Source organism: Heloderma suspectum, chromosome 5, assembly GCF_057233095.1.
Source record: "Heloderma suspectum isolate Gila_16-S chromosome 5, 16-S_ref, whole genome shotgun sequence".
Classification (NCBI taxonomy): Eukaryota; Metazoa; Chordata; class Lepidosauria; order Squamata; family Helodermatidae; genus Heloderma; species Heloderma suspectum.
The window spans coordinates 155102144-155126843 of NC_139462.1; the positions used below are offsets into that span (position 1 = coordinate 155102144).

A 24700-nucleotide genomic window follows, 5' to 3' on the forward strand; every position below is an offset into this window, starting at 1 on the left:
TGCCCTGTGGCTAGGTTCTATTTGGTGGTGGTGACTGTTATTATACTGTAGTTTAAAACTTTTTATATTGTATTTTTAAATGTTTATATTGTAATTTATCATCTTGTCTTTTATGGTTTTGTTGTGAACCACCCACAGAGCTTCAGCTATTGGGCAGCATAGAAATGTAATAAATAAATACAATCAGAATGTTAGTCCTATTCCTCCCACCTTTTAAAATACATTGTTAGTCCATTAGTGATTGTGCATACAAAACCAGGGGATGGTAGTTATTCCCGATCAATAAATTGTACAAGGTGCAATTTTGTGTATGAACTTTGGATTCTGAGGCAGCTTGTCCTAGGGCAGGAGCGGGCAACAAGCAGTCCACAGGTGGCATGTGGCCCCCATTGCCCCCCAGTGTGGTCCCACAGCCAATGAAGTTGGTGGCAAAATATCATAGATTTGCTGATGGAAAGGAGCAGCAAACCACTATGGAATGCTATAAATTCCAAATTTAGCTTGTTTTCAAGCTAGATTTGGCCCTTGTAGCATGCAAACCAGTTATTTCTGCCGCCACTGGCGCATTCCATGGGGCACTGGCAGCAGGTGTGCAGCCCACTGGGGAGGGTTTTTTTCCCCAAGGTTGTACACCCTTGTTCTAGGGTGTCAGTAATTCCAGGGTTACATTTTTCCCCATGAGAACAAGTCCTTAAACCTTCCTACTTTACAGCAGAGCATGCTGTAAGGGTTCTCAAAATGTGGATATATACAGCAATAAAGAAAAAGTGGGTCTATATCTCAGTGAAATCTATCCGCAACAAAATCCTTTATCGCAAAAACCAGAGACTGTTAAATCCTGCGTTAGATGCTTAGCAAGCATAAACCAGTGTTTATCTATTGATTTTTGTGGAGCTATGTGCGTACAAGGGCAGCTAAGGATCAACTCTTGATTTAAAAAGCAGTCTCAAACCGCAGCAAGTGCCACTTTGTGCTCTACACAATGAATAACTAGGCAGCACACATTTCAAAGAAGATACTGTGCTTTGTTTGTGGCATTCTTAGCTGGAGAAAAGAGGAAGCTGAATTAAGCTTCCAGAATGTGGGCGGCAGACATGAATTGAGATTGCAAAAGCACACAGACAAGAGCAAATTGGGCGCAATCCTGGGGCTCTGAAGCTAGTGAATTAGTGTATCCAAAGTCAAAATCTTGAAGTACAGGCTGTTCTTTTGTATCCTGAATAGACTGTTTATAGTTAAGACAACTGGGTGGGCATAAGGTAAACTGTGATCCACTGGCACATCACTGCAGTTCACCAATTACTGGTTGATCACTTGGAACAGGAGTGTGGAAGCTCTTTCAGCCCAAGGACTAAATTCCATTTTGGAGAAGCTGGGGGGCAGGGCACATCCCATTAGCGGGCGGAACCAAAATCAAAGAGGGTGGGGCTAAAAAACCCAAAATAAGACCATATTGTAGCATAAAGCTATTACTGCAAGTAACTAAGCCTTAAAAGAGGCATTTCAACCTTTAACACTGGGGGGAAAACTGCACAAAAGATGCGAAACCATGAAACGATTGGTGATTGGGGAAAGTGAGTGAGGCCTAGGGAACCCTATAGGGCTGGATTGGGACCACAGGTAGGCCAGATTTGGTCGTAGCCCCGCGGTTCTGTACCTGACTTAGAACTTATTGGTTGCTTAGATTCTTGCAAAAGAATGCTGGAACAGCTCGACCTTGATGTGCTCTTGCAGAGTGCATACTCAAAAACACGTAGTACAGATTAGTTATGCCATAACCATTATGAGATCATGACTGTGCACTCCTGCTATGTAAATTTAAAACAGATTGTTGGCCCATGTGGTTTCTAATTAAAAAAAGACATAGACCATGCAAGTGTGAAGTCAGCCACTACTAATTTGGGACAGCATGAAGGGGCAGCTGCTAAACTAAAAGGGATCTGAGATGGAAAAAAGAGAGAGCGCTATGAAAGAGTTAATCCCAAAGGCTCTGATGTATATGGCAGCAATAGGACTCAAGCATATATAAAAAAGAATTTTTATGCTGCCTCTATCACATCTGCAGAGTGCTGTCCCAGGAGGCTGTTCTAAGTGGCTGTTTTTGGGCAAGGTGATTGAGCGGGTGGTGGCTTTGCAGTTGCAGGCACACTTGGAAGAAGCTGATTATCTCGATCCATTTCAGTCGGGCTTCAGGCCTGGGCATGGGACAGAAACGGCCTTGGTCGCCTTGGTGGATGATATGGGGAGAGCTCTGGATAGGGGCAAATGCTCCTTCCTTGTTCTCTTTGATCTCTCAGCAGCTTTTGATACCATTGACCACGGTATCCTCCTGGACTGCCTGGAGGGGTTGGACATATGGGACACCATATTATAGTGGTTCCATTCCTTCCGCTCTGGCAGGTACCAGGAGGTAGCTCTCGGGGAGGAGACTTCAGACCCTTGGCTGCTCACTTGCGGGGTGCCACAGGGTTCTATTCTCTCTCCGATGTTATTTAACATCTATGTGAAGCCGCTGGGGGCTATCATCAGGAGGTTTGGGGTGCAGTGTCACAAATATGTGGATGACATGCAACTCTACCTTTCATTTAAATCCTCACCAAGGTTGGCTGTAGAAACCCTGTCCAAATGTCTGGAGTCAGTGAGTGGCTGGATGGAAAGGACTAAGCTGAAACTGAACCCCGACAAAACTGAAGTACTTTTTGTGGGAGAGAAGGGGAGGTTGGTGATGTTGACCTGGTTTTTAATGGGGTGTGGCTACCCCTGAAGGACCAGGTCCACAGTCTGGGGGTATTTTAGACTCCCAGCTGTCCATGGAAGCTCAGGTGTCGGCTGTCAGGAGCGCTCTAACTGCCTCTAACTCCCTCCAACAGCCAACTCAAGACACAGATGACGAGGATTCTTTCCAAGGCGTTATTCCTTTATTACTTAATGACTCTTACAGATACTAATCACTAGCGACTAAGCAAGGAACTGCACTGTGGTAGATAGCAGAGTAGCCTAAGCTCCAGGTAAGGCAGTTGGTCCCCGTTTGAAGGAGAAGCACGGGAAGACTCTGAACTTATGGGCTATGGAGAGATCCTCCCTCTTACCCTTGGGTCCTTGGGACGCAACCGTTGTTTTAGCGCCAAATGAGCAGAGCGCCTCCTTTCGGCGCCCTCCATCTGTCGCCGCTCTCTGCGTCTGCACTGAGCATCCAGCAAGCCCCCCTCCACTGCTCTCTCACTACCAGAGTTACTCTCTCTCTCAGGAATGCTGGCAGGAGGAATCTCTGCCAGCTACTGTGCTTGTGAGAGATGAGCGAGCTCCTCTCCCAAACTGCTGTTCTTCCTCAGAATCAGAACTGCTCTGGGGCTCTATGGGCTCAGTTTCCACCCTGACATTGGCCGTGAGCTGGGCAGCACTGTACCAACTCCATCTCATATGGCAGCTGTGCCCCTATCTCCCTAACCATCTGCTCCCATCAGTAGTTCATGCCCTGGTCTCCTCTTGCCTAGACTACTGTAATGCGCTCTATGTGGGGTTACCCTTGAAGACGGTTCAGATGTTGCAGCTGGTACAGAATGCGGCGGCCCGCCTGATTAAAGGCAGCCATCGGCGAGACCACATCACTCCAGTGCTGAAGGAGTTGCGCTGGTTACCAGTTGCTTTTTGGGCCCAATTCAAGGCGTTGGAATTGACCTTTAAAACCCCATATGGTTCCGGCCCAGTCTATCTTAAGGGGTGCCTCCAACAACACCAGGGGCGCCGCTCAACAAGATCGACCTCAGTAGGCCTTCTCTCTGTCCCATCAGCCAGGACAGCTAGGCTGGTGAGGACTAGGAAGAGGGCCTTTTCTGTGGTGGCCCTGACTCTGTGGAATTCCCTCCCTAGTGACCATGCCCCCTCTTTGATGAGCTTTAAAAACCTGGCTATTCAGGTGGGCATTTGGGGTAGGTTAGGGTTTTTTAGAGCAGTGGTTTTTTGTTTTGTTTAGTTGATTATGTAAATTTGTTATTAGTATTGTACACGGCCTAGAGTGGCCGAGTAGCTGGCCAGATGGGCGGCTAATAAATCAAATAAATAAATAAATATGCAGAGCAACAGCTAAGGAGGGTATATAGAGAATTCGCTTATTAATTATTATTTACATTTCTATACCACCCCATACCCAAAGCTCTCTACATGGTTTACAAAGATTAAAAACCATTAAAAATACACTGTACAAAGTTTAAAAAACATTTACAGAAAAACACACATACAGACAGTAGATACAAAGACAACATATCTCTAAAACAACTTATGCAATCAACCATGATCATAAGACAAATCCAGGACTTACTTAATCCATCGTATGCTGCCAAATGCCTGAGAAAAAAGACTTGACCTGGCACCGAAAAGATAACAATGTTGGTGCCAGGTAGGCCACGTCAGGGAGATCGTTCCATGATTGGGGAGCCACCACCGAGAAGACCCTCTTCCTTGTTGCTGTCTTCCAAGCCTCTTCAGAAGAGCACCCAGAGGAGGACCTTAGATGCCGAGTGTACTTGAGAGCACTTTGAATCAGGCTTGGAAACATACAGGCAGCCAGTGCAAGCTGTCCAGAGTCAGTCTTATGTGTTCAGACCTTCTAGTCCCGATGATCAAGCGGGCCGCTGCATTTTGCACAAGCTGCAGCTTCTAAACCATCTTCAAAGGCAGAATGGAAGGGGAAAGAGAGGAGGCTGCCACATGGAGCAACTGATGGAGAACACAAGTGTTAAAAAGAATGTCAAGAGAAGAGCCAAGAGAAGGAGAACAATGTGGATACAGCTGGATGACTGGAACGGAGAGGTGCACACCTACAAGCCACAGGGTATCTGTGTGAAGCCTACCGTTGTCTTCCACTAATCCCCATGGCAGGTGAAATTAATAGCAGGGAACATGATGGGTGAGCACAGTTGGGCGCAGTCCAAAAAATGATATTTATTATTTTTTATTCAAGTATTTTTATGCCGCACCTCAGCCAAAAAGGCGTCTCTCAGAGCAGCTTACACATAATCAGTAAAACAAGAAAGTCCCTGCCCACAGGTAAACAATCTAAAAAGACATAACACACATGGAAAAAGGAATGGGGAGGGAAGGGGAATTAAAGTCTTCCAGCAGGGCTGGTTGAATGGCCCTGCTTCCCACTCTCATCTCCCTCAGGATATGCAAGACCCCACAAAAGAGCAACCCTGAAGGCAGGACCATGGAGCTCAAGAAGCACTGATGAAGACATGCCAGAGGGGGAGAGGCAGAAACAAAGCACAAAGATTAGGTCTAGCTCTCACAGAGGTGGTGGTAAACTTGTTTATTAGCCTATCCTTCTCCCTGACAGGTTACTTTTCTATGTGCAGGGTGAACAGTCAATCATGTGAGCCCCTACTGCACTGTAGCAGTACAAGCCAAACACAAGTTGATCATTTCTGTGAGAACTAGACCTCATTAGCAACAATGCAGAGAGACAGAGAGTTGAATGTGTGGGGCTCAATGTGAGCTAAGCTCTGAATACATGAGGTAACTGCCTAAATAAAGTGCAGCCTTTGGTTTAATCCAACCATTTGGCAACCTGTTTGTTTAATAAGAGAAGTTTGAGTTACTGGAATACATTCAGAGCACAAACCTAGATGTCAAGTTCCAATACTAAGTTGATCCATGTATCCATGTTCAAATGAGGGGAAAGGCAAAAAAGTGCAAAACATTTTTAAAAATACAGTGGCGGCAGGAACAGCCAATGGGCTGGGGGAGAACATTCTGAAGAATGTCTGCCCCCAGTATACCCTAAGACACTGGAATAAAAGTTGGTGTCACCATTTAGGATAACATGCTGTGTTTCAAGGGTGAATCTCCACCCTTGCACCCATTTGGAGGCTGGGGCAGGAAAGATGCTAAAGAGATTTGACATGTGAAACCTGAAATGACTTCAGGCCTCTCACACTGTGCTTTATTAGTAATTTGATAGGAACACATGTCGTCATATCAATATAGGAAGCTGCATGGTGCCGAAGGAAAGCATTGCTTCATGGAGGCCATTCTTGCCTTGTTTACTCTGGCTGGTGGTGACTCTACAGGGTCTTAGCCAGAGAGGTCTTTGCCAAAGATCATAATGGGGCCTTTCCACCTGCAAAGCATGTGCTCTTATCGATGAACTATGGGCCCTCTCCCTGCCATGAAAGAGAGATGGTTTTTGACAAAGGGTCTTTCCCCCAGCTGTGTCACATACAGTGGTTGGGGCCAAAACCCAGGGCCCCATAACCTAGCAGACTCCTCAAGTGAGTGGCGGGTAGAGAAGCAAACTCCATTTTATGCCTGTACTCACAATGGTGCTCCGATTTAAGAGAGTTTAAAATGAAAAACTGCACATGCTCAGTGAATTATTAAACACACACACACACAGGGTTGGCAAACAGTTTTGTTGTTTTTCTAAGATATCACAGGAATGTTTTAAAGCTGTTTGGGATGATTTGGACTCCCAGGATTCCTGACCCCTGCCCTTGCTGGCTGGGGCTGATGGGAGTTGAACTCCAAAACGTCTAGAGGGCACCATGTGGGGCAACGCTGTTTTAAGGCGTGGAACAGCAGTTCCAGAAAGGAGCGGGGGATACACGGTAGTTGTATGCTTCACAAACTGAAGTAATACACATGGCCATATTACCACCCCCCCCCCCCGTTAAATACAGGGTCTAAAATGCACCACTGGCCACAGAGGCAAGATTAGATAGCCCGGGGGGGGGGTGTTTTTGTTTTCATGCCAAAGAGCAGGCTCTGAGGTCCCGCATCCCTCCTTTCAGGAATGAGGCAGGAGCGTAGGGTTGAGAAAGCGCTTGGGCTGAGGCCGCAGTAGGTGGGCGCGGGCGCGCGAGCTCAGGCTGACAGTTGCCGAGCGCGCGCCGTCCCTCCTTTCGGCCGTTACCTTCGCGCGCCCGCAGCGGCCAGCCGCGCGCCACGGTGGGGGAAGGGAGCGACGCAGCCCGCAGAGCGGAGCACGTCTTCAGCCCAAGCCGAGCCCTCCTCGGGCTGCTCCGGCTCCGCTTCTCCCGCCTTCCTCTCTCGGGCCCGGCCAGCCCCCTGCTTCGGGGGCGCTGAGGGAAATGGTCCGGCCGAGGCGACGCGTAGGCAAGGAGGCGCCGCCTCCCAATCGCGACGGCGGCGACGGCGCTCCTCCTTCCCCGCCTCCGCCGCCCCCGCCTCCTCAGGAAGAGAAGCAGCAGCAGGGCCGGAGCGGAGGCGGCGAGCCCGAGCGCAGCCCCAGCCGAGCGGCGCCTGCCGAGGACGAGCCGCCCGCCGCTGCCTCCCTGTTCCGTGGGCTGCAACGGTCGCTGGGGAGGCACCTTCCCGGCGGGGCCTCCGCCTACTCCGCGATGAGGAGGGGAGGGGCCGGCCGGAAAGGGGCCAAGAGCGACAGCCAGAGGCAGGAGAAGCGGGACCGCCTGGCCCACGAGCTCGGCGAGTGGCAAAACTGGCTGCGCGGTGAGAGACGGAGGGCGAGAGTGAAGGGATGGGTGGGGGAAGTGGGGAGACGCCGCCGCCGGCTGAGCCCCGGCCGAGATTCGCTTCCTGCGGCCAGATCCTTTGCATGCTGACAAGGAAGGAAGGAAGGAAGGAAGTCAGAGCGAGTTCTGTGGAACTTCTGCTTACGACAGTGCGCGAGCAGCAGAGCGAGACTCGCCTGCTTCCGAGCAACGTGCCGGGGATCGGGATGGAAGGCTGCACTTCGGTGCATGCTCACGCTGGGAAGAAGTCGCTTTGGCTTTAAGGGGAATTACGGATTTTTGCTCCCCCCCCCCACACACACATTTTCGGGGGTGCTACACGGAAGGTGATTCTCGATATTGGGTCTGCCCCCTCCCCTGATGCAAATACGCTTCAGTTGCCTTTGGCCAAATGAAAAGGATGATAAACAGGGATTTTTGCCTCCCACCCTTTTCACACCTTGCCTACCGTCTTTCTGCTGTGCGTGTTCTGAGCTGCGTGCATGATTTTGAGGATAGAAGGGAGGATGGAAGAAAGTAATCTTGTGACTGAATATTTACCAAGGTTGTGTGTGTGTTTTTATAAAAAGTGAAGGAAGCAGATCTGTTGGTGGGACCAAAAACACATTCTTGAGAAAGTTTTATTTATTTATTTATTTGCTTGCTTTATTAGCCACCCATCTGGCCATCTACCTGGCCACTCTAGGCAGTGTACAATACTAATAACAGGAAATACAATGAATTTACATAATCAACTGAACAAAACAAAAGTTGGTAGGGGACAACTCCCAGCCTAGATAAAATCCTTGTGGGAGTCTTGTCATCCTTTTCAGTGGAGCTGAGTTAATACAGCTGCAGTGAAGTGCTTTGGATATGTAAGGCTTTTGTTGTTAGCCTTGTTCTGGTCATTTTAGAGGTTTTGCTCATACAGTATGAGCACCTTTCTTTCTGTAGGTTGTGTTCTCTCAAGCTATCTCCTCAATTCTGATGTAAGCAAAATCTGAAAATGTCAGTCCTTTTACCTTAACAGTGCTGAATGTGCTTTTAACTTCCTGAGATAAAGTAATATCTTTAGTTGGACTACTGTTCCCAGGCAGCATGCTATATGCATAAGCATGCACAGAATTGCATCTTAATCTGAGTACATCCCAACCTCACTGAGACATGTTAGGTGTAAACATCCATAGAATTGGTTTTCACATGCCATAAGCTTATTAGCTTGACAGCTTTAAATATTTTTAGCTTTTAAAATTTTAACTCGATAGGCTGGATCCAGATTTAGACGTGTGCAGCTAGGCTTCCCTGCCTCCTCCTCCCGACAGCAGTGCCTCAAGCCCCACTCCCAGAGTGTTACACAAAGGATCAGGGGACTCTGCTAAATCAGGTAGGGAAGGAGAGATGCCTGAAAATTGAGCAGAGGCACTTTTCATGAGCGGTGGAAGGTAGGCACTCCAGATGCATGCATCTAAATCTGGATCCAATTCTATAGGGCCAGTTCATACGTCACAACGAAGAAACCTTAGGTTGCTCGTGAGCAAGCAAGCATGCTAGTGCATGCTGCCAGCTAAACAACCCAGAGGTGGGTTGTTTAGCATTGTGTGTGAACCAGGAACTCTATTTTTTTGGAAGAGAGAAAACCCTGGGTTGTCATGATGTATGAACTGCGTCTATGAGTATTCATAATCATACAGAAATTAAAGAATGGTGTCATTCATGTTAATAGAATTTGGACTGTACACGCAGTAACTCAGTATTGTTACATGTTGGTGCTGAAAAGCTCAAGATGCAGAGTGTGGAAGAAAAAAGCACTTAAAACTGTGTTGTAAATTTGCCCGAAGCAAATTTTTAAACACATTTTATAAACTGCTGTAACATGAAATACAACTTTTAAAAAAGGGAATTTGAGTAATAAAATGTCTAACGAAGCTGGTTCTTTTTAAACAGCCACTCTGAAAGAAACGGGAGTCTTCATCGCAAGAGCAGATAGCAAGATATGGCTGACACTCATAATGGGTGAGAAGAAGTATATGTCTAAAATTTTAATTTTCTAACATTGCACTCCTACACATGCCTACTCAGAAATAAGTCTTATTGAGTTCAGTTGAACTCACTCCCAGGTAAGTGTGTTGCAGTCTTAGATGTTAATATGCTTTTGATTCCACAGAGATAGTGTGAGTAGATTGCTTAGGAGTATAAAGTTACGTCTATCTGTAAGTTCCTATAGGAAGTTGTAAAATAATACTGTCACTGTTTGGGTTCTGTAGATAAAATTTCAGATCATTAACTTCATACTGTTAATTATTTTAGTGTGAGTATGGCCTAATATATAACAGTTATTAAAACAAAGGAAAGGTTCCTCCTGTGCAAGCACCAAGTCATTACTGACCCCTAGAGGGACGCCGCTTTCGCTGGTGCTTTCATGGCAGACTGTAGCGGGGTGGTTTGTAAAAGAATGGCGTTCGGCTTCCTTTTTGGAAGTGGTATAAAAGATCTGTACACACTTAGGTAATCAATTTTATATAGAATTTTAAGATAAGCATGTGTATTTGGAATACTTAGGAATCAAAGTAACTTTTTAAGGTGGGTGCATTACTAGTGCTTCATTTCATTTCATTTATTACATTTCTCTACCGCCCCAGTGGCCGAAGCTGTCTGGGCTATTCATAAAAAATTAAGAAGCATTAAAACCCCTTATACAAAGTACAAAAAAATAATCTACATAAAAAATATATAAACAGATCACACACACACACACAGCCAACATATATCTAAAAACAATGTGTTAAACAATCAGCCAAAGCTGATCCAGGACCTAATTAAAACTCATTATATGCTGCCAAATGCCTGAGAGAAGAGGGCAGTTTTAACTTGGCACTGAAAAGATAACTATGTTGGTACCAGACAGGCCTTGTCAGGGAGATATTCCATAATTGTGGGGGGACCACTGAGACGGCCACCCTCTGTGCCACCCTCGGAGGAGGCACCCAGAGGAGGGCCTTGGATGCTGAGCATAGTGATCAGTTCATGCCAGGAGAGGCACTCCATCAGGTATTGCAGTCCCAAGCCATGTAAGGCTTTATAGGTCAAAACCAGCACCTTGAATCTGGGTTGGAAATGTACAGGCAGCTAGTGCAAGTGGGCCAGAATTGGTATTATATGTTTGGACCTTCTTGTCCCTGTTATCAATCTGGCCACTGCATTTTGCACAAGCTGCAGTTTCTGAACCATCTTCAAAGGCAGCCCCATGTAGAACGCATTGCAGTAACCTAACCTGGAAATTACCAAAGCATAGACAGTTAAAGCCAGGTTATCCCTGGCCAGCTAGGGGTATAGCTGGGCCACCAACCGAAATTGGTAGAAAGCATTCCGTGCCAGCAAGGCTACTTGAGCCTCAAGTGACAAAGATGGCTCCAGGAGGCCCCCAAGCTATGAAGCTGCTCCTTCAGGGGGAGTGCAAACCCATCTAGAACAGGTTGAGCATCCTCCATCTAGTGAGGAGAGCCACCCACTAACAGCATCTCAGTCTTGTCTGGATTAAGTTTCAGTTTATTAGCCCTCATCCAGTCCATTGTCGCAGCCAGGCACCGATTTAGGACAGCCACAGCCTCACTTGAAGAAGGTGAATAGGAGAAATAGAGCTGTGTGTCATCAGCATACTGATGACAACACACTCCAGAACTCCATGTAGATGTTGAATGGCATGGGGGATAAAACCAAGCCCTGCGGATCCCCACAATGGAGAATCCATGGGACCAAACAATATTCCTCAAGTATCACCTTCTGGACCAACTATCCAAGTAGGAGTGAAGCCACTGCAATGCGATGCCTCCCACTCCCAACTCAGACAATCGCCACAGAAGGATACCATGATTGATGGTATCAAAAGCCACTGAGAGATAAAGGAGAATCAACAAGCTCCCACTCCCTCTATCTCTCTCATTATACACAGTGAGCAAGGCTGTTTCTATGCCAAAACCTGGCCTGAACCCTGACTGAAATGGATCTAGATAATCAGTCTCATCCAAGAATGTCTGGAGCTGGTTGACCACCATCCACTTAAGAACCTTGCCCAGGAAGCGAACGTTTGCCACTGGTCTAAAATTATTAAGAATATTCAGGACCAGGGTGGATTTCAGGAGTGGTCTCACCACCACCTCTTTGAGGCGGCCTGGGACCACCCACTCTCGCAAGGAGGCATCCTGGCCCAGTCAGCTGATCCTTGCCTTCCCGTTTTTGTAAGCCAAGAGGGGCAAGGATCCAGTACGGAAGTGGTCGCACGAACCTGTTTTCTGTCTAAACATGTATAGGATTGCACCCTAAATATAGGAAAGCCTTGCACAGAGTAATATTCTGGGTTTCTAGGGCTATCACATATATATATATAGCCCCTGAGAACTGGGCATATATTCTTAAAAAGTTGACTTGAGATTGCATTCTTGTTTTATTTTTCAAACAGCTGCTGTTGCAGGAATTCTTCACTGGTAAGTTTATCTCTAGTTGAGGGCTGCAGCGGACAAATATGTCTCATCAAGGTCCAACAATTGTGTGTCTGGTTCATGACTTAGGCCAGGGGTGGACAACTTTATTGGTCCTGAGGGCTGCATGTGGATGTGGGTTGGGGGCTGCATGTGGATGGTGGGCGGGGCTCCCTCTCCTCTCTCGCACACATGCAGAATCTTCAGTCTTTCTGGTGCTGGGAACAGCTGAGGAGTGTGCAGAGCAAGGCACTCCTCAGCTGTTTCCAGTGCCAATCAGCTGGACAGTAGGAGGAGACTAATTAGGTGGGGAGGAGGCCCAAGGGCTGCATGGAAGTCCACTGAGGGCTGCACGCAGTCCACAGGTTGCCCATATATGCCTTAGGCAAAAGGTCTTGACTTTAAATTTCTGTCCCGCATTTTGATGGATAAACATACACAGCTTCAGTCTTTCTCCCTCTCTTAACCCACACTTTTTCTTGAACTCACCTTTTCACTCATAGTTTTTCTCTATCAGAAATGGTCTATTTTCCATGGAGATGAACCCTTTCCTAACAAGCTGCTATGGGTTGGATCGTTCCCATCTGTGCTGCCGAGCTTGCAGCCTGTCATTGTTTGTGGCTCCATTGCTGTGTTAGAAGTCCGAGGAAGAATAATGCAGGCCATGCTAGTCAGCCAAAAAGTGGTATAGAATAGATGTTATGGGACAGGCAAACTATTGTGGTTGTTATGTCTTCTTCTCGCTTGTTCTCCTGACAAAGAGATAAGGTCAGGGAAAATTTCCATATGTGGATTTCGTATGCAAAGAAACAAATATTTTTTAGACCAGGACCAGTTCAGAGCTTTCTCTGTACTCTTCTTTTAGTTGGCCCTCAAGCAACAGAGAGTGGAGAACCTACTTTGGGCTCCCTTAGTAGTCATAACTACTCCTGCTGTTCAGGCAGATATGAAATGAAGGACTTCCACTTCTTCAGTTTTCAGTGCTAACAGTGCAAGTGTATGGGGTAATGAGGACCTGGGGCGGGGGTAGGGAGTCTCATCTGCTTATACCCAACTGCAGCACTTACTGAAAAACATCTCATTATTATATGCCTGGTTAAGCCATATGGCTACTTGTAGTTGTCTCTTCATTGCTAGGATCTTGCTAGTTTTAGATAACGTGCCCTGGTTGTGCACCAAGATATAATTTTTTGTTGTAGCTTGGATGAGAGAAATAGCTGCATGGGGCTATTTTTCTAAACCCAGATACATTCAAACTAGCACAGCAGTCTCAGTGTTGGTGAATCCACTCTGACTGAGGGCTACTTCAGATGTTAAACATTTCCTATACAGAAAAAGCTTAGTATTGGAAAAGTGTGAAAGCCATACGTAGGTCATTGCATGTGATACTCTGCATGTAGTGCAAATTTCACATTTTGTTTATTCATACGGAAGTGCTTTCTGTGTAGAAAGTTTGTAATGTGTGAAGTAGCTATAAAAATTCTGTGCAACCAATTGTAATGTAGCCTTTTATTTAATTACCTAGTTGGTCACCATGGGCAACAAGGCATTTCATGTAGGTGAGTGAGTGCGGGCGGGTAGATGAGGGACAAAGTGCTCCAACCCTCCTATGGCACCTCTGCATTTCTGAAGAGGGGACTTCATTCTGTGACCAGCATAGAAGCCAAGTGGTTTTCTTGAGGAGTTGTGGAGCACCTCATCCCTCTTGCAACCTGGTTGGAGAACCCCTTCCACCTCATCCATCATAGGGGCTGGTGGAGGAGGAGTGGAATACTCTGCTCCTCCCCTGTCAGTCCCTCTTATGGGTAAAAAAGCAAGGTAATAAAATTTTTGCAGCCTAGTTAACTTTTGTTGGCTTATTTACAAGGCTGTTATAATGTAATACTGGATTCAACTGATCTTCCGATTTCTGAGTTCTGTCATGTTGTTTTATAGGTATCATATAACAACTCTCTTTGAAAATGACCGTCACTTTTCTCATCTTTCAACTCTGGAAAGGGAAATGACTTTTCGAACTGAAATGGTTAGAGTTTATACTTTAAGTGAAACTATTAATTTTAAAGCTGTTAGCCATAATATTTTTTTCAGGCACCCTGTAGTGAGGTGAGCCAACAATGGATGCATACTAATTCTACAACAGTAATATATAATAGTGTATTTTATATGAAGATTTTTTAATTCATCTTTCCATGAAAGTGGTATTGCAAACATTGGTATGATACTATATAAATGAGAGATTATCAAATAATTGTTTTTATTCTATCACACTACTTACCTAGTATGTGCAGATTTGGGTTTTCAATATTAATTCAGTGTCTGTAGTCTTCCTCTCTTTTTTTGAAAGCAAACACTTCTCACAGATTCTCTTTCTGGTGTTGGAGAATGCTGGAAACAGATGCTTACTTGGAATTAGAACAGGTGTTCACTGAGTTAGTTAACGCTATATGTAACAAGCTACATTATTGGTCAGTGAAACATTATATCCCCAATATATATTTAAAATAAGTACATTGGTTTGGATCTAGACTTAGTTATACTTGGAGTAGACCCATTCAATGCAGTGGTAAGTGAGTTATGACTAACTTAAGACCCACTTGTTTTAATGGGTTTACTCCAGAAGTGACAAATGCTTTTCAGCTGAAGGGCTGGATTCCATTTTGGAGAAGCTCTCAAGAGCCACATTCCAGTGGTTTGTTGTTCAGTCATGTCCAACTCTTCGTGACCCCATGGACCATAGCATGCCAGGCCTTCCTGTCCTCCGCTCTCTCCCGGAGTGTGCTCAAGTTCATATTCATTGCATCGGTGATGCTATCTAGCCATCTCATCCTCTGCCGTCCCCTTCTCCTTTTGCCTTCAATCTTTCCCAGCATCAGGGTCTTTTCCAGGGAGTTTTCTCTTCACAATTCCAGTCGTGGGCAGAGCCAAAGGCAAAAGTGGGTGAGGCTCCCCCCACCCCAGTTCTGTTGTTACCAATTTATAGTAGGAAGCATGAGTAACATGTCTACTCACAAAGAAGCAGGACAAACTTCTATATGCCTTCTATATTCAGAAGCCAGCATGGACATTATGTTTACTCACAAGTAAGTAGGGCATGCCTCTGCAGGAGAACAAGGCTCAGAAGGAAGCAGGACTGAAAGCATTCCAAATATCAAGCCTATGCATTTTTACTCAGAAGCAGACATCACGTGTACTTGCAAGCAGGACAAGGCTCGGAAGGAAGCAGGACTGAATAACTATTTTCATTCATTCATTTCATTCAATACCACCCAATAGCCAAAGCTCTCTGGGTGGTTTACAGAAATTACCATATAAAATACATAATATAAAAACTTTAACATTTAAAACAGTTAAAAAGCTAAAAAGAGTTACAATAGGGCCTGATGTAACAGAGATATTAAAAGCCTCATGATGTGTCATCAGATGCCTAGTGGTAGAGGAAAGTCTTAGCCTTGTGCTGAAAAGATGACAGTGTTGGCACCAGGTGGACCTCAGTGGGGAGAGCATTCCATAGTAGGGCAGGCTGCATCAAAAAGGCACTCTCCCTTGTTGCTGTCTTCTGAAACTCCCTCAGAGAAGGGCCTCAAATGACAATTATAGTGTACAGGTAGGTTCATATCTCAACCACTTCCTCCCCTACCCCATGTAGCAGTGAAATGTTCTTGTTGACTGTTAGCAGCTGATCAGAGATAAGTGCTTTCCCCTGCCAAGTACTGAGAAAGGGAGCCTTTTTCATGCTAAGCAGGGAAATACATGTATTCCTGATCAGCTGGTGATTATTGATAGGAGTGTTTCCCTTCATGGCAGAGGGATGGGGTTAGGGGAAAAGCTACTAGGCCAGATGGGAAATCTCCATGGACCACAGGTTCCCAACCCTGGTCTATTCTTAAGTGTGACTAAGTCTGAATCTAACTCATTGTATTTAATTTGTCTTTGATTGTCTGCTAGTGATTTAGACTGTTTGGACTACAGTCCAGCACAGTGCAAGAATGTCTAAGCCAATTAGGAATGTTCACTTCCTCTATCATGCAATGGTTGTGGTGTTCTGTTTTTGTTCAATTACAGCAGTTAGGTGTAGTCTAGAAAAGGTTAAGTTTAATGGGACTTAAATTAGTATCTGTAATGTATTGACCTCTGTTGCTAGCAGAAAATAATTGTGAGATCCTTGCTGATTAATTTTATGTAAATATATACTCTTTAGGGTCTTTATTATTCCTATTTTAAGACCATCATTGAGGCACCATCCTTTTATAGGGGAGTCTGGATGATTATGAATGACAAGCTAACTGAATATCCTCTTGTAATCAATACTCTGAAAAGATTTAATCTCTACCCAGAGGTAAGTCACTTCTTATGTAGTGCTTCTTTTGTCTTGGGCTTAATTCCATTATATAGTTGTATGCATCTAATTATACTATTCAGAGTTAAAACATGAATTTAATTATTTTAAGTGAGATTGATGGGATTTCCAAGTAGATGTGTTTAGAACAGTCTTCCCCAACCCAGTGCCCTCTATATGTTTGGGACAACTTCCATCACCCCTATCTATTGGCCATGCTGACTGGGGCTGCTGGGAGTTGTAGTTGAAAACATATGGGGGGTACCTGTTTGGGGAAGGCTGGTTTAGAAGGTGGAAGTGTTTACCCAAAACCTAAGAACATGGCTAGATGCAGTACTTCCACAGAAAAGAAATATCGCTTAAAAAAACAAGCAAAATTTTTAGTGCTGTTATTAACATTTTAGTGGAGCAATATAACTAGCTTATGCATTGTATACATCAGCAATTAATTTATTGTAGGAGTATGTTTGAAAGGATCCTCTAACCAACGTACTTGTTCTCCCCACACCCCCTTTGGTTTTATGTCATGTTTTACTTTTATCCATTACACAACTTCTGGAGTTTCCAGAATCGTATGTCAATTCACACAGATTAAAGTAAGTTGGAACAAACCCTTGCCCAATGTGAATGACTTACAGGGGTAGCCATGCACTACTAGCTTGAGATTATTAGTAGTATTATTATTAACACCACCTGGCTAAGGGAGGTGCCTAAGATTTTGAAACACATTACACGTAGCTAGACTTCTGTTGTGAAGCAAGTGTACAGTTAGAATGTGTCTATTGACCTGAGATAGTAAATTATATTTGAAGTGCAGCCTTTTCATTACATCTTCCATTTATATTTTAAACTAGCTGATATACCCAGCGTTGCCCGGGATGTAATTTTGTCATAGGCACTATTTGTTAGAAACACATTAAGGTAGGTTTATGCTTCACAGAAAGGCCCCATAAGAAAGGTGAAAAGTTGAATCCACCAGACTTGATTAAAAAAGCACAACAATTATAATGAGCAGATTAAATAAAAAACACTACTAAAAATGCAAGAGACTGAATCTGTAAGCACTACTACAATATAATCCACAATGAATCTCATACCACTATTAAAATGTTTAACAGAGGCTTCCTTGCTGGATATTGCAGGAACAGGGGAGAGAAACTAAATGCTCTCCACAGTCAGAAAAGAAACCATGAGTAAAGGGGAGGGAACAAACAGCAGCCAGCCAATCCAAGGTGAAGGAAGTCAGAGTGAATGGGAGAGAGACCAATAGAATGAAAGATGGCCAATAGGATGAGTCATAGCTGAAATCAGAAACCTGGCTTGTACCATGATTGAGAGGGTGTATTTGTTAGTAAGGGCAAGTATGAACAAAGTAATAATGTAACCCAGTGACTCCTGTCATATACTCTGGCAAGTGAGAATGTGAAGTAAAAGCGGCAGGAACTCTAGGGCCCAAATGGCAGGCTCAGTGGCCCCTGCAGTGTGAGTAAGCCCAGGGCAGCTCCCCCTTATGCCCTGTCTTACAGATGGCCCTGCAGCCAGCCATAAACACACAACCCCCAAAATCTTCAATTCAGCTACACATAAAACTCCGCTATTTTGCTCTTCATTTTGCAATTGCCCTCTCAGTTCCCCCAAGTTCACTCTTTTATGAATAAAGCCCTAAGTCTCCACTCCACTGTGTCATCCCAGCCCCTCAGACAGGCGAGGACACACCGCACCACATTTCACATTAGTGTTAATCACACACTACTAACAGATACATCTGGCATTGAAAGGGGTAAAGATATTTAACACTAACTTGCTTGCTCGCTGGATATTGCAGGAAGAGGGGAGAGAAACTAAATGCTCTGCACAGTCAGAAAAGAAACCATGAGTAAAGGGGAGGGAACAAACGGCAGCCAGCCAATCCAAGGTGAAGGAAGTCAGAGTGAATGGGAGAGAGACCAATGGAATGAAAGATGGCCATTGTACATTTAGGGTACAATGCTATGCATGCTTACGCAGAAAAAGGTCTTACAACTTCCAGAATTCCCCAGCCAGCCATGCTGGCTAGGGAATGCTGAGAATTGTAGGACATTTTTCTGCTGAACATGTATAGGATTGCACTTTTAGTGTAACATCTAGTTTGGCCCTTAATCAAAATAGAGCCTACAGTAGGCTGTGTGTCTGTTTTACAGCATGTGATTATTAGCTCTGTAGCATGAGTTACCTAATCTCATAAATAGCACCGTAAAAGTTAAAATGGAGTATCTTGGGAGAAAATAACATCTTAAACCAGCCAGATAGTGATGAATAGCCAATAGAGGCTTCTCTTTCATCACTGAGATAATCTTAGGGAAAGTTCTTTTAACATTATAATCCTATTTTCTGCACAGGTTGTGCTAGCCAGTTGGTACCGCATATACACAGGAACAATGAATGCCATTGGTATTCAGACACAGAAGTGTTGGACTGTGAATAGGGGAGAAGGTCTCAGCCCTGTTGAAAGCTGTGAAGGCAAGTGTTGCTTCTTGTTCATTTTGGCTGTTGCACAAGACAGAATATGAAATGACAGTGGGAGGTTTGAAAAGGCTCCTTTCTTACAGATTAATAAGAAAACTGATTAGACTTTCGCTTCTAATCAATTAGTGATTTACCAAATTTTGCATATTACAAAAATCACAGTGTAGATGTCTTTTTGAAGATCACAGAATAATAGAGTTGGAAGGGGCCGTTTAGGCCATCGAGTCTGACCCCCTCCCTGCTCAGTGCATGAATCCAATTTAAAGCATCCCTGACAGATGGCTGCCCAGTCTTTGCTTGAATACCTCCAGTGACAGTGAGCCCACTACCTCCCTAGGCAGTTGTTTCCATAGTCTGACTGCTCTGTTAGGAAGTTGTTTCTTGATGTTCAACCGAAATTTGCCTTTCTGTATCTTAAGCCTGTTATTTCTTGTCCTACAATCTTGGATGATAGAGAACATCCAAGGACATCTTCTGAGTGACAACCCTTTAGGTACTTGAAAAGTGCTATGATGTCTCCCATCAGTCTTCTCAAGGCTAAACATACCTAGTTATAGCATGCTGATTAAAGGACAAGCATATTTTCTCTTAAGTGCTGTAAACAAATGGTAGAAGAAAAGGCTATCTTTAATATTTTGTTTTCTGGAAGTTTCTGTCAGTTTGGAAACCTGGAATCATAAAACCACAATGTGTCTTGGTATGACCCAAAGATGGGGATGCAGATAATTCCTACCCCTCACATCCATTGCAGCCCTGGCAGTAGTGGATTGAGTACTTCAGGGCAGGGAGCAAGGGAAGAGCCCCACTTTCCTGCTCCAGAGCCTTTGCTATGTCTGTTTGTCTTCTCTCTTATCCTGCAATAGTTGGAGTGCAGGCATGTGCATGCATGTAAGGTCACTGGGTGGTTTGGTGAAGAACAAATCTCTTCACTTCCCGCATTCAACCCAGAGTTATCTGGCTGGCAGCACTCTCAGCAATCGACTAAGACTTGGGGCAGATAGGGAGGTATGGAGAAAAGTCTGTACCTTGCCAGGTTGCTATCTGTTTTTCAATGACATGGGACTTCTTCCTGCTCCTTACATTCAACCGGAGTGTAGTTGGGTTGGCAGCAAATCCAGCCTGTTTTGCTTGATTGACTACTTCCCATTAACAACTAATATTCATACATTTGATTCATTGGAACAAGAAATGTATTTGTATCAAGCTCTGTTTTCCTTGTCCCTTCCGTTTCCATTTTATAACAAGCTACTAAATTACAATCTAACTGGAAATAAAAAATTGTGAAGTCTAACATGGATTTGTTTTCACAGATTAGGCATGCACTGTATGTAGCTTTTACGCAATTGCATCCTCCTTGTGTCCTTGTGATGAACAACTGTAATCATAAGAATTGCCTGATACAGGGATATTAAAAAATATCTCATGTTAAGGAATGACAATGGAGAAGATTTTCTCAGTTCATGGGCTCAATAGTATGGCTTATTCTTTATCTTCATAGCTGATCTGAAAATGTAGAAGCGTTGTAAAACTGAACATTGACACTTTTATTCTGTAGAAGAAAAAGGCATAGGAAATCTGTCACTTGTTTTGGTGATTGATGTGAACCTGGATCAACCAAATACATTTTTGGGGTTCCTGTTGTTCCCCTTTGTACTTCCCCTATACAAAAGTCTGATGAGGGGCCTACTATCTGACTCTTGATGTTCCATCTGAGTTGCCCTCCCCCTCATTGCCATTAAAATTCTGTCCAAGGATCATCTTTCTCTGAGAGCAGAAAAAACAGTGTTTTCCCCTGGAGCTTATCTTTGCTGTTATATTATATAGGTTTATTAATGTTTGCTGTTTTGATGACAACCACTTTGGGAGATTTGCCTGAGAAGTGATATATAAATACACTAAATAAATAAATATTAAATTGAAAGAATGCAAGTTTGAGCAAAATTAATTACACCATAAGGTACACAAGTTGTAGGCATTATGATAAAAAGTGTAGCATAAAAACATTATTTGAATATTAATTGCTGTTTGATAGGATTGGGAGATCCTGCTTCCTTTTACGTGGCTATGATATTTCTTCTGAATGGATTAATGGTGTCAGTGTTCTTCCTATATGGAACATACCTAAGGTAAGATGCACAAAGGGAAAGTTTTCATTTTATAAGTTAATATTTGCTGTTGGCCTTTGAATTCTTAAATATATCCTGCACATTGCTAAACACGCATGATGCATTTTATAAGGTTCAAATTATCTGAGGATACCAATGTGACAGATTATAGTTGGAACATGTGATTGTGCATAATTCTTGAAATTCCGGCAGGACAGGTTGTTCTCTGGAAGAGCAATCCTAAGTGGGTTTTGGGGGAGCGTAGTGGTGGACCGATTGCCTCATGCACAGCCTGCCCGCTTGCATGCTTGCCAGGCCAGAAGGGTGCATCCTCCCTCCCCCCGCCTTAGCCCAGCAGAGCAAGCTTTTAAAACTTTTCCTACCATTGGTCACGACAGGAGGGACATTTCCTATGCCAGCTGTTACCACTTTATCACATTTTTATAACATTTTGACCATTTCTGGCAATTTTTTAATCATCTGGTTCAGCTCAGAGTTTTCACATTATTACTGTTTCTGATCATAATGTACTACTTTGAGCTTCAATTTCATTGAGCTCTAAGATGTTAGGTGTAATCTTATCTACTGGAATTACTTGCATGTGTGTGCATGCACACAAACTTCTACTTTGCATGTACTTTTATCCTTTCAGTTCAGTTCAAGAATCAACTTACTCTCCCTTTTTATCAGACTAAAACAAATGTAGATTTATTCTTTTTAAGTGTGAAATGACCTTTTTATTGTTTAAAACACATTGAAGGAATCCTTGTGGATAACAGGAGGAGGATAATAGGACTAAGTGCAGAATCTTTTTGTAGAGTTGAGGAATATTTCTTGAAGTCTTCTTGTGCTTCTAAATGCAGTTCTGTCCATCTCCTCCCTCATGATCAGGCCATGTTCTCCCTCACCTAGAAACTTAATTATATCTGAGCTCAAGTTTGGACCACTTCTGGCATTACCTGTGTAAAACAGTTGTGTACTTGTAGGTCTCTTCACATTCTACAAAATTCCTCCGTAGACGTGCCTTTCATGTAGGAAATAGTGTGTTAACATGCATGTAGATCGGGGTGGGCAACACCCGGGCTGCCCCACCTCCATTTTTTTTTTTTAAATAAAGGCCATCCATGGTGACTATAGAGCACCCATATGGGCAAATTTAGCTTGTTTGCAAACTAAATTTGACCCTTTGGTGCTCTGTAGTTGCTGCAGAGCATCAAAGAGTTTAATTTAGCTTGCAGACAAGCTAAATTTAACCATTGTAGTGCTCTGTAGCACCACAGATTGGATTGCTGCCAAATTTTGGCAGAAAACCAGCAATTTTGGCACTTCTTCTGTTGTGGGGTGTGTGTGTGAGAACTGTATTGCACCTTGCAGACTGCGACCCATGCCGGGCGTCCAGGTGGCAAAAAATCTCCAGACATTACCCATGCATGATGTAGATTGTAATGCAAGATAATCCTACATGCACATAAATAGTTAAAATGGATGTAGCTTGTTAATTCCTACAGAACAATGCTTTGTGTATTTTGCAATGCATTAATAACCTTGTGCTTTCACATACATTGTTATGTAGGAAGGGTACCTGTTTTATATTTGGCAAAACTGTCAAAGCTGTTCAGAAGAACATTGATCTCAAAATGGAGGTGTGCTTATTTGTGTCTTTGAAAATCTATGTCAAAAACAGCCCTTTATAAAGGCTAAGGGTATGTATGGGAGACCAGAGTGCAGAAAGAATCTAGAAATGTAGTCTTGAGACAGCCTTTAACTTTAGCAGTTCATCCTTTTACTTCTGAATTGTGGGTCAGGTTACTAATACATGACTGTTATATCAGCTCTTACTCAAGGGGTTGAATTCAAATTAAGCTAATGGTTAATTCTGTAGCTAAAAATGGTTGTATTTCTACTAGGATCCAAAGGTCAAGGTCATCTCTTTAAAAGTGTTTTAACTGCTTTCTGATTCTGAAGACTGGTGTGTGCTTTGGAGGTAACAGCTGCTATTTTTCACTTTGCTCCTATGGAGAAAAGGCATGATTTGGAAGCATGCGTATTCCCTTGGTGGGGGTAAGGGGTGAAAAGTAGCAGCTGCCACTTTGTGGGTTTGTGTCTAAAGCTACATCTAGCCTGTAACATTTTGCAATTTAAAAATGATGAACAATCTCCTTTCTCTTGTATTTGTATAATTGATCATAATTGAGTGAAATGCTTTAGGCTTATCTGAAAGCTTGAGCAGATGAAGTGCTTAAAACATTTCAAGGCCTGAATAATCATACATGGGTTTTATAGGTGTAGAACGATTAAAATCATGCATGTTTCAGGTTCTTGCTTTTATGTTAAGAACAGTTGCATCTTTCTCCCTATTCAAGCCCTTATCCCAGCACTCCTTACAGATCATGTGTGTGTGTGTGTGTGTGTGTATATATATCTCAATATCTCAATATCAGTATCAGAGGCCTGTTGGCAAAAATCAGTTTGTTCCCAAGAATCACATCCCTGGACTTGATCACAATTTGAATTCTCAGTTTCCATGTAAAAACCAAAATAGCTGAATTTTATGTTCTACAATTTTTACCCCAGCTTTCAGTCAAGAAACCTACTATTTCTTTTATAGTGTATGTTATCACTGAGTAAATCAGTATAGAAAATGATATTTTGGGGTGGTTGTCTATAATCTAGAATTGCATTCTGAAACAATTATCAAAAATAATTATACTTACAAGGGTACATCGTGTTAGGATGTTTAAGGGTTTTTATTTGCCAAGCTAGAATACCCTTGAGCAAAGAGAATGCTGTAGTATTCACATTACTCACCTGTATTCAAAGATTGTAGCGTGTTGAATTCATCACTTAAACTTTAAAAATCTGTACTTTTGGAAGCCATTTACTTACTGTTTGAGAGCACCACAGGTCTGTTTCCAGTTTCTAAACATCCCTACCATTAACTTGAGCTTTGATGTAGGATTTCAGAATGTTGTTGGAAATTTATTCTGGTGTCTGAGCACACTAGTGATACTTGAGTTCTCTAAACAAAGTTGGGAATTCATTGTTTCTACTTGACTTCATGATCTTTTGTGCAATTTGTATCCTGACCATTTTAAACTTTAACACATTGGTAAAAGTAGTTATTTTAAGTTGTTATGAATAATGGTATCCATTTGTTACTTGGCCACTGGATGAAAAATACCATTTTTTAATTTCTAAACATACATTGTTAATGAAGTGGAAAAAATATGTCTGTTGATAACTAGTCCCCACTCGGCCATGGAAGCTCACTGGGTGACTTTGGGCCAATCACAGACTCTCAGCCCAACCCACCTCACAGGGTTGTTGTTGTGAGGATAAAATGGAGGAAGGAGGAGGATCATGTACGCTGCCTTGAGTTCCTTGGAGGAAAAAAGGCGGGATATAAATGCAATAAATAAATAATAAATAAATAAATATGAGGCGTTGTTTCCCCTTCCCCTAATGGTCCTTAAAATGCAGTCTGGGGAGCACTATTATATTGGGGACCGCCAATAAAAATAATAGAGGGAAATGCTGAAGAACTTGTAGTTTCCACCACCCACTTTTTAGCTTAAAATTTAAATTTTCCACCGAATAGCAGTTTTCCTCTTAGAAGCTAGCTCTAGGGAAAATCTTTAAAGAAACCACCAGCTATTTGCATGCTTCTCCCATATAGCTTTGTTGGATCATGGTCAAAGAGGACAAATACAGCAGTTGTGGGTCAGGAAGGATCCATTGCATACTGTGGGGAGGCTTTTAATTCCACCACTACCCCTAACCATGGACTGTCCCCCAGGGCTGGGAGCCCTC

General features: G+C 43.4%; 1 protein-coding gene across 8 annotated transcripts in view; it reads left to right on the plus strand.

Annotated features, from left to right (window-relative positions):
• Positions 1 to 6404: 6404 nt before the first annotated feature.
• Positions 6405 to 24700, plus strand: part of DPY19L1 (dpy-19 like C-mannosyltransferase 1) — a 69938-nt gene continuing 51642 nt past the window's right edge. For 7 of the 8 annotated variants that reach the window (XR_014792275.1, XR_014792278.1, XR_014792276.1 and 4 more), the window contains exons 1-7: positions 6405 to 7467; positions 9414 to 9482; positions 11926 to 11950; positions 13880 to 13967; positions 16143 to 16280; positions 18659 to 18779; positions 20818 to 20911. Coding sequence is in view for 3 of the 8 variants with exons in the window: in XM_084857889.1 (XP_084714015.1) it covers positions 7089 to 7467; positions 9414 to 9482; positions 11926 to 11950; positions 13880 to 13967; positions 16143 to 16280; positions 18659 to 18779; positions 20818 to 20911 (914 nt within the window). In the remaining 5 variants the exon portion in view is untranslated. The remainder of the gene's footprint in view (positions 7468 to 9413; positions 9483 to 11925; positions 11951 to 13879; positions 13968 to 16142; positions 16281 to 18658; positions 18780 to 20817; positions 20912 to 24700) is intronic. The other variant, XM_084857888.1, reaches the window with a different exon arrangement.